General features: G+C 46.8%; 1 protein-coding gene across 4 annotated transcripts in view; it reads right to left on the bottom strand.

The window, feature by feature from the left end:
- LOC138672545 (nectin-1-like) overlaps nucleotides 1-11,849 on the bottom strand; it is a 103,337-nt gene extending 91,488 nt beyond the window's left edge. For all 4 annotated transcript variants that reach the window (XM_069760623.1, XM_069760626.1, XM_069760625.1 and 1 more), the window contains exon 1: nucleotides 11,741-11,849. In XM_069760623.1, coding sequence (XP_069616724.1) covers nucleotides 11,741-11,801 — 61 coding nt within the window. In that variant the 5' untranslated portion in view covers nucleotides 11,802-11,849. The remainder of the gene's footprint in view (nucleotides 1-11,740) is intronic.
- Between the last annotated feature and the right edge of the window lie 5,521 nt (nucleotides 11,850-17,370).

Below are 17,370 nucleotides of genomic sequence, written 5' to 3'. Positions count from 1 at the left end.
TGCATCCTGGGAACGGAAGCTGGCGGCAGCCGAGCGCGCATCGACAGAGCTTCGCTGGACGCTGGAGGGTGAGTACGTTATATAACTATTTTTTATTTTAATTATTTTTTTTAACAGGGATATGGTGCCCACACTGCTATATACTGCGAGGGCTGCGTTATATACTACATGGCTACTATATACTAGCAGTGTTATATAATATGTGGGCTGTGTTATATACTACGTGGGCTGCGTTATATACTACATGGCTGCTATATACTACGTGGGCAGTGTTATATACTATGTGGGCTGTGTTATATACTGCGTGGGCTGCGTTATATACTACATGGCTGCTATATACTACGTGGGCAGTGTTATATACTATGTGGGCTGTGTTATATACTGCGTGGGCTGTTTTATATACTGTTTGGACTGTGTTATATACTATGCGGGCTGTGTTATATACTGCGTTGCTGCTATATACTACGTGGGCAGTGTTATATACTACATGGGCAATGTTATATTCTGTTTGGGCTGTGTTATGTACTGCGTGGCCACTGTATATATACAACGTGGCCTGTATTAATGCATCGGGTATTCTAGAATATATCGTGGCCTGTGCTATATACTATGTGGCTGCTATATACATACATACATATTCTAGAATACCTGATGCGTTAGAATCGGGCCACCATCTAGTGTAGTAGTGTAGCCCATAATCTTCCATGTAGTATAAGGCACAGCCCATAATCCTCCATATAGTATACACAGCCCATAGTCATCCATATATAGTATAATGCACAGCCCATAGTCATCCATATATAGTATAATGCACAGCCCATAGTCATCCATATATAGTATAATGCACAGCCCATAGTCCTCCATATATAGTTTAATGCACAGCCCATAGTCATCCATATATAGTATAATGCACAGCCCATAGTCATCCATATATAGTATAATGCACAGCCCATAGTCATCCATATATAGTATAATGCACAGCCCATAGTCCTCCATATATAGTATAATGCACAGCCCATAGTCATCCATATATAATATAATGCACAGCCCATAGTCATCCATATATAGTATAATGCACAGCCCATAGTCATCCATATATAGTATAATGCACAGCCCATAGTCATCCATATATAGTATAATGCACAGCCCATAGTCCTCCATATATAGTTTAATGCACAGCCCATAGTCCTCCATATATAGTTTAATGCACAGCCCATAGTCATCCATATATAGTATAATGCACAGCCCATAGTCATCCATATATAGTATAATGCACAGCCCATAGTCATCCATATATAGTATAATGCACAGCCCATAGTCCTCCATATATAGTATAATGCACAGCCCATAGTCCTCCATATATAGTATAATGCACAGCCCATAGTCCTCCATATATAGTTTAATGCACAGCCCATAGTCATCCATATATAGTATAATGCACAGCCCATAGTCATCCATATATAGTATAATGCACAGCCCATAGTCATCCATATATAGTATAATGCACAGCCCATAGTCATCCATATATAGTATAATGCACAGCCCATAGTCCTCCATATATAGTATAATGCACAGCCCATAGTCATCCATATATAGTATAATGCACAGCCCATAGTCCTCCATATATAGTATAATGCACAGCCCATAGTCATCCATATATAGTATAATGCACAGCCCATAGTCATCCATATATAGTGTAATGCACAGCCCATAGTCATCCATATATAGTATAATGCACAGCCCATAGTCATCCATATATAGTATAATGCACAGCCCATAGTCCTCCATATATAGTATAATGCACATCCCATAGTCATCCATATATAGTATAATGCACAGCCCATAGTCATCCATATATAGTGTAATGCACAGCCCATAGTCATCCATATATAGTATAATGCACAGCCCATAGTCCTCCATATATAGTTTAATGCACAGCCCATAGTCCTCCATATATAGTTTAATGCACAGCCCATAGTCATCCATATATAGTATAATGCACAGCCCATAGTCATCAATATATAGTATAATGCACAGCCCATAGTCCTCCATATATAGTTTAATGCACAGCCCATAGTCCTCCATATATAGTATAATGCACAGCCCACAATCATCTATATAGTATAATGCACAGCCCATAGTCATCCATATATAGTATAATGCACAGCCCATAGTCCTCCATATATAGTATAATGCACAGCCCATAGTCCTCCATATATAGTATAATGCACAGCCCATAGTCATCCATATATAGTATAATGCACAGCCCATAGTCCTCCATATATAGTATAATGCACAGCCCATAGTCCTCCATATATAGTATAATGCACAGCCCATAGTCATCCATATATAGTATAATGCACAGCCCATAGTCCTCCATATATAGTACAATGCACAGCCCATAGTCAACCATGTGGTATAATACACAGCTCCTAGTGATCCATGTAGTATAATGCACATCCCATAGTCATCCATGTAGTATAATGCACAGCCCATAGTCCTCCATATATAGTATAATGCACAGCCCACAATCATCTATATAGTATAATGCACAGCCCATAGTCATCCATATATAGTATAATGCACAGCCCATAGTCCTCCATATATAGTATAATGCACAGCCCATAGTCCTCCATATATAGTATAATGCACAGCCCATAGTCATCCATATATAGTATAATGCACAGCCCATAGTCCTCCATATATAGTATAATGCACAGCCCATAGTCCTCCATATATAGTATAATGCACAGCCCATAGTCATCCATATATAGTATAATGCACAGCCCATAGTCCTCCATATATAGTACAATGCACAGCCCATAGTCAACCATGTGGTATAATACACAGCTCCTAGTGATCCATGTAGTATAATGCACATCCCATAGTCATCCATGTAGTATAATGCACAGCCCACAATCATCTATATAGTATAATGCACAGCCCATAGTCATCCATGTAGTAGTATGGCCACTGTGTAATCATTGATTTAAACAAACTACAGCGCTATGCACACAGTGCCTCCATCACACCTCCATATACAGTGTTAAGGTTTATCTGGGGTCCATCATAGTGTGTGGAGGGCTGTGTGGGGCCATTATACTGCCTTGGAACTGGTGGACCAGACCTGGAGACACTGCACGAGCGGACTGTAACCCAGCATGAGTGGACCAGTCCTGGTGACATGGCACAGATGGACTGGATCCGGCACGGGCAGACTGGACTTGGTACTGGCAGACCAGACTCGGCCCAATGACTCAGCATGAGAGGACCGGACTCGGCGACTCAGCATGGGTGGAACAGGCTGAGCACAGACGGACCAGAACTGGCAATGGCGGACCAGATCCGGCGACACAGCACGGGCGCACAGGACCGGACACGTCAAGACCGGACACCGCATGGGCGAACCAGACCCAGCACAGGCAGACCAGACTGACCGGACCCGGACCGGGACCCAGCAAACTGGACCTGGTGACTCGGCAAGAAGAACTTATCAGGAGGGTGATCGGGAGCAATTTGGATATGATGTTTTTTAATAAATCACTCTATTGCAGCAGAGATCTTCTCTCCATCCGGCTTCATAGCAAAAATGAGCTTATTAGAGCCGCCCATAATGATGGCGACTGGACTGTACAAACACAGCTATTGTCTGCAAGGAACAAAAGCCCCTGCCAGTAATGTCTGCCGGTGCCTAGCAAGTGTCACACAGTGAGATCCCCGAGACAGAACAATTACAGCAAGACCAGATCATAAATATTATTACTTTTATAAAACAGAAAACCTTCTGAGGACGCGGCTACGTGAGGACAGGTGCGCTGCATCTTTTGTAGGGTGAGACTTTTACTAGGACCATTTTAATGATCATCAGAATTTATTATTGCTATTATATTTTTGGGAAGGGGACAAGGTACATAAAAAGCAGCAATTCTAGGTGACGTTAAGAAGCAGCAATTGGAGCTTATGGATGCGATGACATCACATGATTATATTTAATATTTGTAGGTTTTTATTTCCAAAATGTAAGAAAATTGGGGTCACTTACAGGTTTGTTTGATTTTTTTAACTGGTGAAATAAATGTCTCTTCAGGTCCCCAGCTGCCATAATAGCCCATCATAGGGGCGGACATGTCACTGGAGCAGCTGAACTGGGGCACAGGGGATCGGGGGGCGACTTCTACCACCAAACCAGCAAGAAGCTGAACTACTGGCCCTCAAAGGACCCTTATACCGCCCTCAGATGGGAGCTGTCTTCTACCGGGGTCTGACACTGACCCATTGAAAATCCCAAATGAGGCTACTTTCACACAGCAGTTGTTTTGTTTCAGGCACGGATCCGTCGCAAATAGTGAAAAACTGATGCGACGGATCCGTTTTTCTGCTGGATCCGGTTTTTCTTTTTCACAGAGGAATACAGTAACTTCCTGTTCTGGGGATGAGAGAGAAGAGAGAGAGGAGAGAGAGAAGAGAGGGAGAAGAGAGGAGAGAGAGAGGAGAGAGAGAAGAGAAAGAGAAGAGAGAGAGGGGAGGGTGAAGAGAGGGAGAAGAGAGAGAGAGGGGAGAGAGAGGGGAGAGAGAAGAGAGAGAGGAGAGAGGGGAGAGAGAGAAGAGAGAGAGGGGAGGGTGAAGAGAGGGAGAAGAGAGAGAGGGGAGAGAGAAGAGAGAGAAGAGAGGAGAGAGAGGGGAGAGAGAGGGGAGAGAGAAGAGAGAGAGAAGAGAGAGAGAGGGGAGAGAGAAGAGAGAGGGGAGAGAGAGGACAGAGAGAGAGGGCAGAGAGAGAAGAGAGAGGAGAGGGGAGAGAGAGAAGAGAGAGAGAAGAGAGAGGAAAGGGGAGAGAGAAGAGAGAGGAGAGATAGAGGAGAGGGGAGAGAGAGAGGGGGAGAGGGGAGAGAGAGGAGAGGGGAGAGAGAGGGGAGAAAGGGGGAGAGAGAGGAGAGGGGAGAGAGAAGAGAGAGAGGAGAGAGAGAAGAGAGAGGAGAGAGAGGGGAGGGAGAGAGAAGAGAGAGGAGAGAGAGAGAGGACAGAGAGAGAGGGCAGAGAGAGAAGAGAGAGGAGAGGGGAGAGAGAGAAGAGAGAGAGAAGAGAGAGACGAGAGGGGAGAGAGAAGAGAGAGGAGAGATAGAGGAGAGGGGAGAGAGAGGGGAGAGAGAGGGGGAGAGGGGAGAGAGAGGAGAGGGGAGAGAGAGGGGAGAGAGAGGAGAGAGAGGAGAGGTGAGAGAGAAGAGAGAGAGGGGAGAGAGAGTAGAGAGAGGAGAGGGGAGAGAGAGTGGGGAGAGAGGAGAGAGAGAGGAGAGAGAGAGGGGAGAGAGGAGAGAAGAGAGAGAAGAGAGAGAGGGGAGAGAGAGAGAGAGGGGAGAGAGGAGAGAGGGGAGAGGGGAGAGAGAGGGGAGTGAAAGGGGAGAGAGAAGAGAGAGAGAGAAGAGAGAGGGGAGAGAGAGAGAGAGAGGGGAGAGAAGAAAAGGAGAGAGAAGAGAGGAGAGAGAATAGAGGAGAGAGAAGAGAGAGAGAGGAGCGGAATAGGAGGCAAAACATATGATGTCATCCGAAGCTCCTACACAGAGAACAGTTGCATTGTGAAGGTCAACGGAAGGAGGATGGCCTATTTCCAACAGAGTTGAGGAGTGAGACAGGGCTGCAGCCTCAGTCCAACGCTCTTTAACATCTACATCAATGAGCTGGCAGTGGCCCTAGAGTCCTCCTCAGCACCAGGACTCACCCTCCATGACACCCAGGTGAAATTTCTGCTGTATGCAGATGACCTCGTGCTGTTATCACCAACTGAGAAAGGCCTCCAAGATCATCTGAAAATCCTAGAGACCTTCAGCAGCACATGGGCACTGCCAATCAACGAGAAAAAACTAATATCATGGTGTTCCAGAAAAGAAAGCAGAAACCCACTGGCAATCCTACCTTTATGATAGACAACCGTCCACTTACTGAAACCAACAGGTACACCTACCTGGGCCTAGAACTCAGCCAGTCAGGGAGCTTCAAGCAAGCCATAGAGTCACTAAAAGACAAGGCATCCAAAGCCTTCTATGCCATCAGAAGGCGTCTGTACCACCTCAAGGCACCAGTAACCGTCTGGCTAAAAATTTTTGACTCCATCATTGCCCCAATTCTTATATACGGTAGTGAGGTCTGGGGCCCAGTCTCATACCCAAACTGGTCAAAGTGGGACGCTGGGCCGACAGAAATATTCCACCTAGAGTTCTGCAAGCATCTTCTCCAAGTCCATTGGAGCACATCAAATAGCGCCTGCCGAGCAGAGCTGGGCAGATTCCCACTACACATCGCAATAAAGAAGAAGGCGCTGTCATTCAAGGCTCATCTACAAAGTAGCAGTCCCAGCTCCTACCATCACAAAGCCCTCCTACACCAGGAAGCCTCAGGAAGCCTCCCAAGAAAAAGTACCCAAAGCCGGTCTGACCAAGCCATCAACCTCCATGGCCTGACAAAAGGCGAAATCCGGAAGATGGTACACAAAGTCAAAGAGGAATATCTCAGCATCTGGAGGAACGACATAAACAAATCCCAGAAACTGACAATATACCGGAATCTACAGTGGGAGTACAAACTGGCCCCATATCTAGAGAAACTAGAAAACCCCAAAGATCGACAGATCCTGAGCCGGTACAGACTGAGCGCCCACAGCCTACTCATCGAATCCGGGCGGCACCGACAGAACTACAAGCCCCGAGAGAACAGACTCTGCCAGCAGTGCCCCCAGGAGGCCGTGGAGGATGAGGCAGACTCTGCCAGCAGCGCCCCCAGGAGGCCGTGGAGGATGAGGCAGACTCTGCCAGCAGCGCCCCCAGGAGGCCGTGGAGGATGAGGCAGACTCTGCCAGCAGTGCCCCCAGGAGGCCGTGGAGGATGAGGCAGACTCTGCCAGCAGTGCCCCCAGGAGGCCGTGGAGGATGAGGCAGACTCTGCCAGCAGTGCCCCCAGGAGGCCGTGGAGGATGAGGCAGACTCTGCCAGCAGTGCCCCCAGGAGGCCGTGGAGGATGAGGCAGACTCTGCCAGCAGTGCCCCCAGGAGGCCGTGGAGGATGAGGCAGACTCTGCCAGCAGTGCCCCCAGGAGGCCGTGGAGGATGAGGCAGACTCTGCCAGCAGTGCCCCCAGGAGGCCGTGGAGGATGAGGCAGACTCTGCCAGCAGTGCCCCCAGGAGGCCATGGAGGATGAGGCCCACTTCCTGCTGAGGTGCCCCAAATACTCCGCAGTGAGGGACACTCACTTCAAGAGACTGTCTGATCTCCTCCCAGACTTCACCTCCAAGGAGGAGGAAGAGAAACTGCCGATAATACTGGGGGAAGAGGAAAGTGCAGTGGCCGTAGCAGCGGAATATGTCAGTGCCTGCCACAGACTAAGAGGAGCCTAATATGTCATGGACTCCTGTATCCCAACACTGGACAAATCCCTATCCCCCGACTAAAGAGCCCGATATGTTATGGACTCCTATACCCCACCCTGGACCTGTCCCCTATCCTCTAAAAGGAGTCTGATATATCCTGGACCTCTATATGCCCCCCTCCCCCACCCCCGTATTTTTACCATATGCTTTGGCAATGCTAACATGTGCTTAGTCCTGCCAATAAAGCTCATTTGAATTGAATTGAATTGAATTGAATTGAGAGAGAGAGAGAGAGAATGGAGGAGAGAGTTTCCAGAATGGAAAAGTAAAAGAAAAAATGAATGATTTGTGTGCAAAACTGGATCCGGTCGCCGAATTCAGTAATTTCACCTTGCGTTTCAGGTGTTTTTGGCCGGATCAGTCGCTGTGCACTTTTCAGCCGGACTGAAAAAACGTTCCTCTGGACGTTTTCTCTGTCTGCCAGAAAACAAATTTTTGACGGCTCCGGAAAAAAACAGATGAAATGTTATGACATCAGGCGCAATCCGGCGCTAATACAACTCTATGAGAAAAAACGGATCCGGTGGAAAAAAAAACGGATCCATTTTTTTTTTCAAAACTCACCGGATTGTGACTGATGGCAAAAACCTGATGTGTGAAAGTAGCCTAAAAGTGTTAGGCTACTTTCACACTGGCGTTTTTTTTAATACGTCGCAATGCGTCGTTTAGGGGAAAAAAACGCATCCTGCAAAGTTGTTTGCAGGATGCGTTTTTGCCCCATAGAGATACATTACCGACGCGTTGCATCGTATTGCAACGTATTGCAACGTACTGTATTGCAAAGTTGCAAAGTTGTTTGTAGGATGCGTTTTTGCCCCATAGAGATACATTACCGACGCGTTGCATCGTATTGCATCGTATTGCAACGTATTGCATCGTATTGCATCGTATTGCATCGTATTGCATCGTATTGCAACGTATTGCAACGTATTGACACACGCCGCAACCGTCTTACGACGGTTGCGCCGTGTTGTGGCGGACCGCCGGGAGCAAAAAACGTTAAATGTACGGCATGCGCGGCCGGAACTCTGCCCCCACCTCCCCGCACCTCACAATGGGGCAGCGGATGCGCCGGAGAAATGCATCCGCTGCACCCGTTGTGCGGCGCAACAAACGCTAGCGTCGGAATCTCGGCCCGACGCATTGCGACGGGGAGATTCCGACCAGGGGCGGATTATCAGAGGGTCAATATGGGCGGTAGCCCAGGGCCCAGTGGTCTGGGGGGGCCCTGGGCTACCGCACAGATTAACCCTCTGATAATCGTCTGTGAGACTGTGAATGCCCGCCGGGCGGCGTTTATGTGCCCCCGGACCCGGTGGGCAGAGAGAGGGGGCCCGCATTGGGCCCCTTCTCATCTGCTCACCGGGCCCTTTCCGGCGCTGCGGCGGTTTCCTATTGATGTGCGGGCGCGCGCCCGCACATCAATAGTTAACAACAACAGCCGCCAGCCAATTGGAGGCTGGCAGCTGAAGTCGGCCGCAGCACACACGTCGCCGGCGTCTGACGTCAGTCGCCGGCGAGTGTGCGCTGCTGAAGGGAGCTCGCCGCCTGGAGCGCGGACAGGTGAGGAGGAGACTGTTTTTTTTTTTTTTTATCAGTTAACGGTGGACAATGCTCGTGGGAGGACACACTGGGGGGCAATGCTGGAGGGAGGACACACTGGGGAGCAATGCTGGAGGGAGGACACACTGGGGGGCAATGCTGGAGGGAGGACACACTGGGGGGCAATGCTGGAGGGAGGACACACTGGGGGGCAATGCTGGAGGGAGGACACACTGGGGGGCAATGCTGGAGACACTGGGGCAGGTTGGAGGACACACTGGGGGCAATGCTGGAGGACACACTGGGGGGCAATGCTGGAGGACACACTGGGGGGCAATGCTGGAGACACTGGGGCAGGTTGGAGGACACACTGGGGGCAATGCTGGAGGACACACTGGGGGGCAATGCTGGAGGACACACTGGGGGGCAATGCTGGACACACTGGGGCAGGTTGGAGGACACACTGGGGGCAATGCTCGAGGACACACTGGGGCAATGCTGGAGGACACACTGGGGCAATGCTGGAGACACTGGGGCAGATTGCTGGAGGACACACTGGGGGCAATGCTGGAGGACACACTGGGGGGCAATGCTGGAGGACACACTGGGGGGCAATGCTGGAGGACACACTGGGGGGCAATGCTGGACACACTGGGGGAAATGCTGGAGGACACACTGGGGCAATGCTGGAGGACACACTGGGGCAATGCTGGAGACACTGGGGCAGATTGCTGGAGGACACACTGGGGGCAATGCTTAAGACAGTGGGGCACATTGCTGGAGACAGTGGGGCAGATTGCTGGAGACAGTGGGGCAGATTTCTGGAGACAGTGGGGCAGATTGCTGGAGACAGTGGGGCAATGCTGGGGACAGTGGGGCAATGCTGGAGACAGTGGGGCAATGCTGGAGACAGTGGGGCAATGCTGGATACAGTGGGGCAATGCTGGGGACAGTGGGGCAATGCTGGAGACAGTGGGGCAATGCTGGAGACAGTGGGGCAGATTGCTGGAGGACACATTGGGGGGCAATGCTGGAGACACTGGGGCAGATTGGAGGACACACTGGGGGCAATGCTGGAGACAGTGGGGCAGATTGCTGGAGACAGTGGGGGAGATTGCTGGAGACAGTGGGGCAGATTGCTGGACACACTGGGGGTAATATGCTGGACACACTGGGGCAGATTGCTGGACACACTGGGGGCAGGACTGGAGGCATGGGCAGAATGTAGACTCGGGGCATGATTGGAGACACGGGGTAGAATGAAAGACATGGGGCAGGATTGGATCATGGGGCAGGATGGATACGATGGAGACAGATGGGGCAGGATGGGGAGATCATATGGGGCAGGATGGATACTCATGAGTGCAGGATGGGAGAACATATGGCTGGAGCGAGGAATGAGATACATGGGGTGGGGAATAGTATTACCATAGGGGCTAATTAAGGGATATTATTACTGCAGTGATGTATTTATTTTATTTTTTGAGTATACTGTTTTAAATGGGGGGGGCGGTCCTGTTACTGTGCAGAGTGACACTATATCGCCTTTTTCTCTTCATGTGGTGTAATGTAGAAGTTGTGAAAAATTAAGTAATGTGTTCTACAAGCGGAGCTCGAGATAACTGTGTTATTTCCTGCAGAAACGAGTCCTGGCTGGGAGAAATGATGGCGGTCTGTGCTGGATGAAAGATGAAGGACTTCACCTAGAGACGTCACTGGTGAGTCAGTGTTACCTATACACTGACACTATACACTGTATACTATATACAGAGGTCCTGTGTATAATGTCACCAGTGATCACTGTATTACCTCTACACAGACACTGCATACTAAGTACAGATCTCCTGTGAATACTGGCACTAATGGTGATAGTATTGTGTTTTTTTTTTTTGTTTTTTTTTACTGATCAGTATTGTAGTATTCAGTCACTATGTGGTGGTAATATGTGGTCTGGAAATGGTGTTGTGGTATTTGTCCCTTGTATGTGCTATTTGGTCACCAAGTGGTAATATGTGGTCTTGACATGGTGCGGTGGTATTTGTTCCTTGTATGTGATATTATTGGTCAAGATATACCTAAATTGTATTGCAGATTTTAACAAATATTTAATAGGTTACAGTAGAGTAGGGCCCGGCCATTTTTCTGGAATAATCTGGTTCAGGTATATCATGACCCCCGTCACATGACCCCCGTCACATGACCGGGTGGGCCCACAGTGTGTAAACAGCCCGGGGCCCTGGCTACCCTTAATCCACCCCTGATTCCGACGCTAGTGTGAGAGTAGCCTAACGGAGGTTGTGGGGCGGCAGGACGGGGACAACGGTTTCTTTTCTGTACCCGTCTGTTCCCGGAGAAGATGCTCATCATTTTAGTAACTGTCCTGGAACCGTATGGTGAAGACTTGTCCAAAAATATCCCCAAAAAAACAAACGTCAGAGTCTCGGATTCCTCATAGAATGAGTGAATAGAGAACACTATACAGTGGAGAGATCCCAGCCGAGCCCACCCTCGCCCTGTATCCCCCCTGATGGGGACCCCACATGTCAGAGCTATTCTCACACATATGTAATATTATATTCAGCAGTGAGACAGTGTACAGAGCAGAGGCAGAGATGTGACAGGAGCCACAGAGGACTCAGAACAGCAGAGGACGCAGAACATGCAGGAGACAGCATCTACAGGGTTAACAGAGATAATCCTGGAGATTACTCACCCTGGAAGGACACACAGAGGAGCAGAGACAGCATCTACAGGGTTAACAGAGATAATTCTGGAGATTACTCACCCTGGCAGTGCCCGGCTTGGAGTAACAGAGACACACGGAGGAGCAGGAACAGCAGAGACATGGTGGACTCCCAGCACTCCAAACATCTTTGTCTTGTTCTTCTGCTGTGCGCAATGCAAATTCTCTCTTTAGAGAGTTACTAGAACTCTGGTGCCAACTACTGGAAGCAAATATAAAATTCACCGCACTCTCTTAGGAAACATAAAGTATAGTGTGAATTTATTGTATAAACAATCTGGGAGCGGAACAGAATATACAATTTTATGCGATCTTTAACTCAACGTTTCGGCTCAGCCTGAGCCTTTATCACGTGATCGCTTATTTCAATATATATGCATAAGTAACGAATAGTTATCCACATGGAGATCCTAATGGTATGTAAGAGTCCACCTGAAGCAGTCAAAAGCATGGATCTGTGGTGTCCTAGTAGAAAAGTCCCGAAACGTTGAGTTAAAGATCGCATAAAATTGTATATTCTGTTCCGCTCCCAGATTGTTTATACAATAAATTCACACTATACTTTATGTTTCCTAAGAGAGTGCGGTGAATTTTATATTTACTATACTTGAGACCTTTGGTCTATTACACCAGCACCTCGCTATAGGCTGAGTGCACTCCATTACGTTCTTTCTATACCTACTGGAAGCAGACATCCTAAAAGTTTTATGTTATTGTTAACCCTTATGGCTACTTTCACACTAGCGTCGTTCGACGCACGCCACAATGCGTCGTGCATCCTGCAAAGTTGCCTGCAGGATGCGTTTTTTCTCCATAGACTTGCCAAGAGTGTGCAAAGCAGTCATCAAAGCAAAAGGTGGCTACTATGAAGAACCTAGAATATAAGACATAATTTCAGTTGTTTCACACTTTTTTGTTAAGTATATAATTCCACATGTGCTAATTCATAGTTTTGATGCCTTCAGTGTGAATGTACAATTTTCATAGTCATGAAAATACAGAAAAATCTTTACAAGAGAAGATGTGTCCAAACTTTTGGTCTGTAGTGTGTATATATATATATTTGTATTTCATAGAAAGTTAGCAGAAAAGCCAATAATTCAATTGTCGGCTTCTGCATAATCATTGCAGAAGCCAACTGGATATGAGACATGGTTTACATACAGTAAACCATTTCATATCCGTTTATATTTTTACATATTCCTCACTAATAATGTTAGTAGTGTATGTGTGCAAAATTTGGGAGCTGTAGGGGTTAAATTAAAGGATTAATTCACGGAAAAAACTGGAGTGGGCTCCAGCGCAATTTTCTCCGCCAGAGAGGGAAAACCAATGACTGAGGGCAGTTATTAATAGCCTAGAGAGGGACCATGGTTATTGCCCCCCCCCCCCTGGCTAAAAACACCTGCCCCCAGCCACCCCAGAAAAGGCACATCTGGAAGAAGCACCTATTCCAGCACTTAGCCACTCTCTTCCCATTCCCGTGTAGCGGTGGGATATGGGGTAATAAGAGGTTAATGTCACCTTGCTATTGTAAGGTGACATTAAGCCTGGTCAATAATAGAGAGATGTCAGTAAGACACCTATCCATTATTAATCCAATAGTCTGAAAGGGTTAAAAATACACACACATTAAGAATAAAGTATTTTATTGAAAGAATCAAACATACAGGTTTTAACATCTTTATTGTACGCTCAATCCAAGCAAAGCCCTCGTTCATCTGTAAAAAAAAACAAAAACAAAATAAAAAAGCAACAATTTCCCATACCTGTCCGCCGTACAGTCAATTCCCACGCAGTAATCCATATCTGGGGGCATTTACATTTACAACCGGGAGCGCTGCTAATGAGGCCGCTCCTGGCTGTAAACAACTGGGGAATGAATGAAATGCAGGGAGCGGAGCTTCGGTGACTAGCGGTGCAGTCACCGAAGCTGCGCCCTCTGGCGTCATGAACTCAAATGAACTCTGTAGCGTGGGAAAATATTCAGAAACTTTCCCACGCTACAGTTCAAATGAGTTCATGCCACCAGGGGGCGCAGCTTCGGTGACGGCACTGCATTAGCAGCGCTCCCGGTTGTAAAAGTAAATGCCCCCAGATATGGATTACTGTGTGGGACTTGACTGTACGACGGACAGATATGCGATATTGTTGCTTTTTTTATTTTACAGCTCCCAAATTTTACACACACACACACACACTACTAACATTATTAGTGAGGAATATGTAAAAATCTAACGGATATGCAATGGTTTACTGTATGTAAACCATGTCTCATATCCTGTCGGGTTTTGCAATGATTATGCAGAAGCCGACAATTGAATTACAATTGAATGGATGTCTGTCCATTTACCACAAGCCCACCGGACGTCCGGCTTATCTTAGATGGAACAGCGTTCATCCAAGACACACAAAAAAATCCATCATCTACAGTCAAGCTCTGAGGTATATTCGGATCTGTTCAGACAGCAAAGACAGGGAACTACAGCTGCGATCACTGAGGAACACATTCCTACAACAAGGATCCCATCCACTGGTAATAGATGAGCAGATCCACAGGGCTACAAGGATCCAAAGAAACAGCCTCCTGGATTACAAACAGAGAGAGGATAACAACCTCCACATACAACCCCCACATGAGCATCCTAAGGAAAATCGGTGCTGATCTCCAACCCATATTCCATAGAGATCACAAATTGAAAGACATTATGTCACCGGTGACGTCACTGCTGTGCTCTGCTTTACGGCCGGCGCTGACAGTCAGTGCAGGGAAGCTGACGGCGGGGGACGTGACAGACATCGGAATGTAAGTATGTAGTGTTTTTTTTTTAACTTTTACAATGGTAACCAGAATAAATATCGGGTTATTAAGCGCAGCCCTGTGCTTAGTAACCCGATATTTACCCTGGTTACATCCAGGGCCGTATTTAGAGTTTCTGCTGCCCTAGGCACTTTTAGTGCTACCTCCCCCATTGGTGAGTATGACACTATCGGCAGTGACTTTGGCAAGAATCGCTGTTGTGAAAGTCGCCTTTTGCAGCAGATCGGGCAGTTTTTCTGCATCTGCCGCGTAACGGATCACTTACGGCAACACCGTGTTTGGTTTCATTCATTCCCTATGGGATTTGCGGTACTTGCTGCGATCTGGGAAATGCGGTACCATACCTCCCAACTTTTGAAGAAGGGAAAAAGGTGTAAAGGTTGCGGCAAATTTTAGGCCACGCCTCTGACCACACCCATTTCACAACTAATCACACCCATATCCAAGTCCCAACCACACCCATTTAGCACTGCTGATCTCACTGTTTCATATACAATAATTAAAACCAAAAAAATATGGCCACGCAGTGCTCCACATACTGTATAATGGCCACACATGATGCTCAATACTGTATAATGGCCCCACATGATGCTCAATACTGTATAATGACCTCACATGATGCTCAATACTGTATAATGACCTCACATGATGCTCAATACTGTATAATGACCTCACATGATGCTCAATACTGTATAATGACCTCACATGATGCTCAATACTGTATAATGGCCCCACATGATGCTCAATACTGTATAATGACCTCACATGATGCTCAATACTGTATAATGACCTCACATGATGCTCAATACTGTATAATGGCCCCACATGATGCTCAATACTGTATAATGGCCCCACATGATGCTCAATACTGTATAATGACCTCACATGATGCTCAATGCTGTATAATGACCTCACATGATGCTCAATACTGTATAATGGCCCCACATGATGCTCAATACTGTATAATGACCTCACATGATGCTCAATACTGTATAATGACCTCACATGATGCTCAATACTGTATAATGGCCCCACATGATGCTCAATACTGTATAATGACCTCACATGATGCTCCATACTGTATAATGACCGCACATGATGCTCAATACTGTATAAAGACCTCACATGATGCTCAATACTGTATAATGGCCGCACATGATGCTCCATACTGTATAATGGCCACACATGATGCTCCATACTGTATAATGACCGCACATGATGCTCAATACTGTATAATGACCTCACATGATGCTCCATACTGTATAATGACCTCACATGATGCTCAATACTGTATAATGACCGCAAATGATGCTCCATACTGTATAATGGCCGCACATGATGCTCCATACTGTATAATGGCCGAACATGATGCTCCATACTGTATAATGGCCGCACATGATGCTCCATACTGTATAATGGCCGCACATGATGCTCCATACTGTATAATGACCGCACATGATGCTCTATACTGTATAATGACCACACATGATGCTCAATACTGTATAATGACCTCACATGATGCTCAATACTGTATAATGACCTCACATGATGCTCAATACTGTATAATGACCGCAAATGATGCTCCATACTGTATAATGGCCGCACATGATGCTCCATACTGTATAATGGCCGCACATGATGCTCCATACTGTATAATGGCCGCACATGATGCTACATACTGTATAATGGCCGCACATGATGCTCCATACTGTATAATGACCGCACATGATGCTCAATACTGTATAATGGCCCCACATGATGCTCAATACTGTATAATGACCTCACATGATGCTCCATACTGTATAATGACCTCACATGATGCTCCATACTGTATAATGACCGCACATGATGCTCAATACTGTATAAAGACCTCACATGATGCTCAATACTGTATAATGGCCGCACATGATGCTCCATACTGTATAATGGCCACACATGATGCTCCATACTGTATAATGACCGCACATGATGCTCAATACTGTATAATGACCTCACATGATGCTCCATACTGTATAATGACCTCACATGATGCTCAATACTGTATAATGACCGCAAATGATGCTCCATACTGTATAATGGCCGCACATGATGCTCCATACTGTATAATGGCCGAACATGATGCTCCATACTGTATAATGGCCGCACATGATGCTCCATACTGTATAATGGCCGCACATGATGCTCCATACTGTATAATGACCGCACATGATGCTCTATACTGTATAATAACCACACATGATGCTCAATACTGTATAATGACCTCACATGATGCTCAATACTGTATAATGACCTCACATGATGCTCAATACTGTATAATGACCGCAAATGATGCTCCATACTGTATAATGGCCGTACATAATGCTCCATACTGTATAATGGCCGCACATGATGCTCCATACTGTATAATGGCCGCACATGATGCTCCATACTGTATAATGGCTACACATGATGCTCCATACTGTATAATGACCGCACATGATGCTCAATACTGTATAATGACCTCACATGATGCTCCATACTGTATAATGACCTCACATGTTGCTCAATACTGTATAATGGCCATACATGATGCTCCATACTTTATAATGGCCCCACATGATGCTCCATACTGTATAATGACCTCACATGATGCTCCATACTTTATAATGGCCCCACATGATGCTCCATATTGTATAATGACCGCACATGATGCTCCATACTTTATAATGGCCCCACATGATGCTCCATACTGTATAATGGCCACACATGATGCTCCATACTTTATAATGGCCCCACATGATGCTCCATATTGTATAATGGCCATGGCTCATATCCCCCCCCCTCCTTCTGTATGCATGGCTCATAATTCCCC

The sequence above is a fragment of the Ranitomeya imitator genome, chromosome 3, assembly GCF_032444005.1.
Source record: "Ranitomeya imitator isolate aRanImi1 chromosome 3, aRanImi1.pri, whole genome shotgun sequence".
Taxonomy (NCBI): domain Eukaryota; kingdom Metazoa; phylum Chordata; class Amphibia; order Anura; family Dendrobatidae; genus Ranitomeya; species Ranitomeya imitator.
Note: the sequence above shows the minus strand (reverse complement) of the source record. Positions and strands in the feature narration are given on the sequence as shown.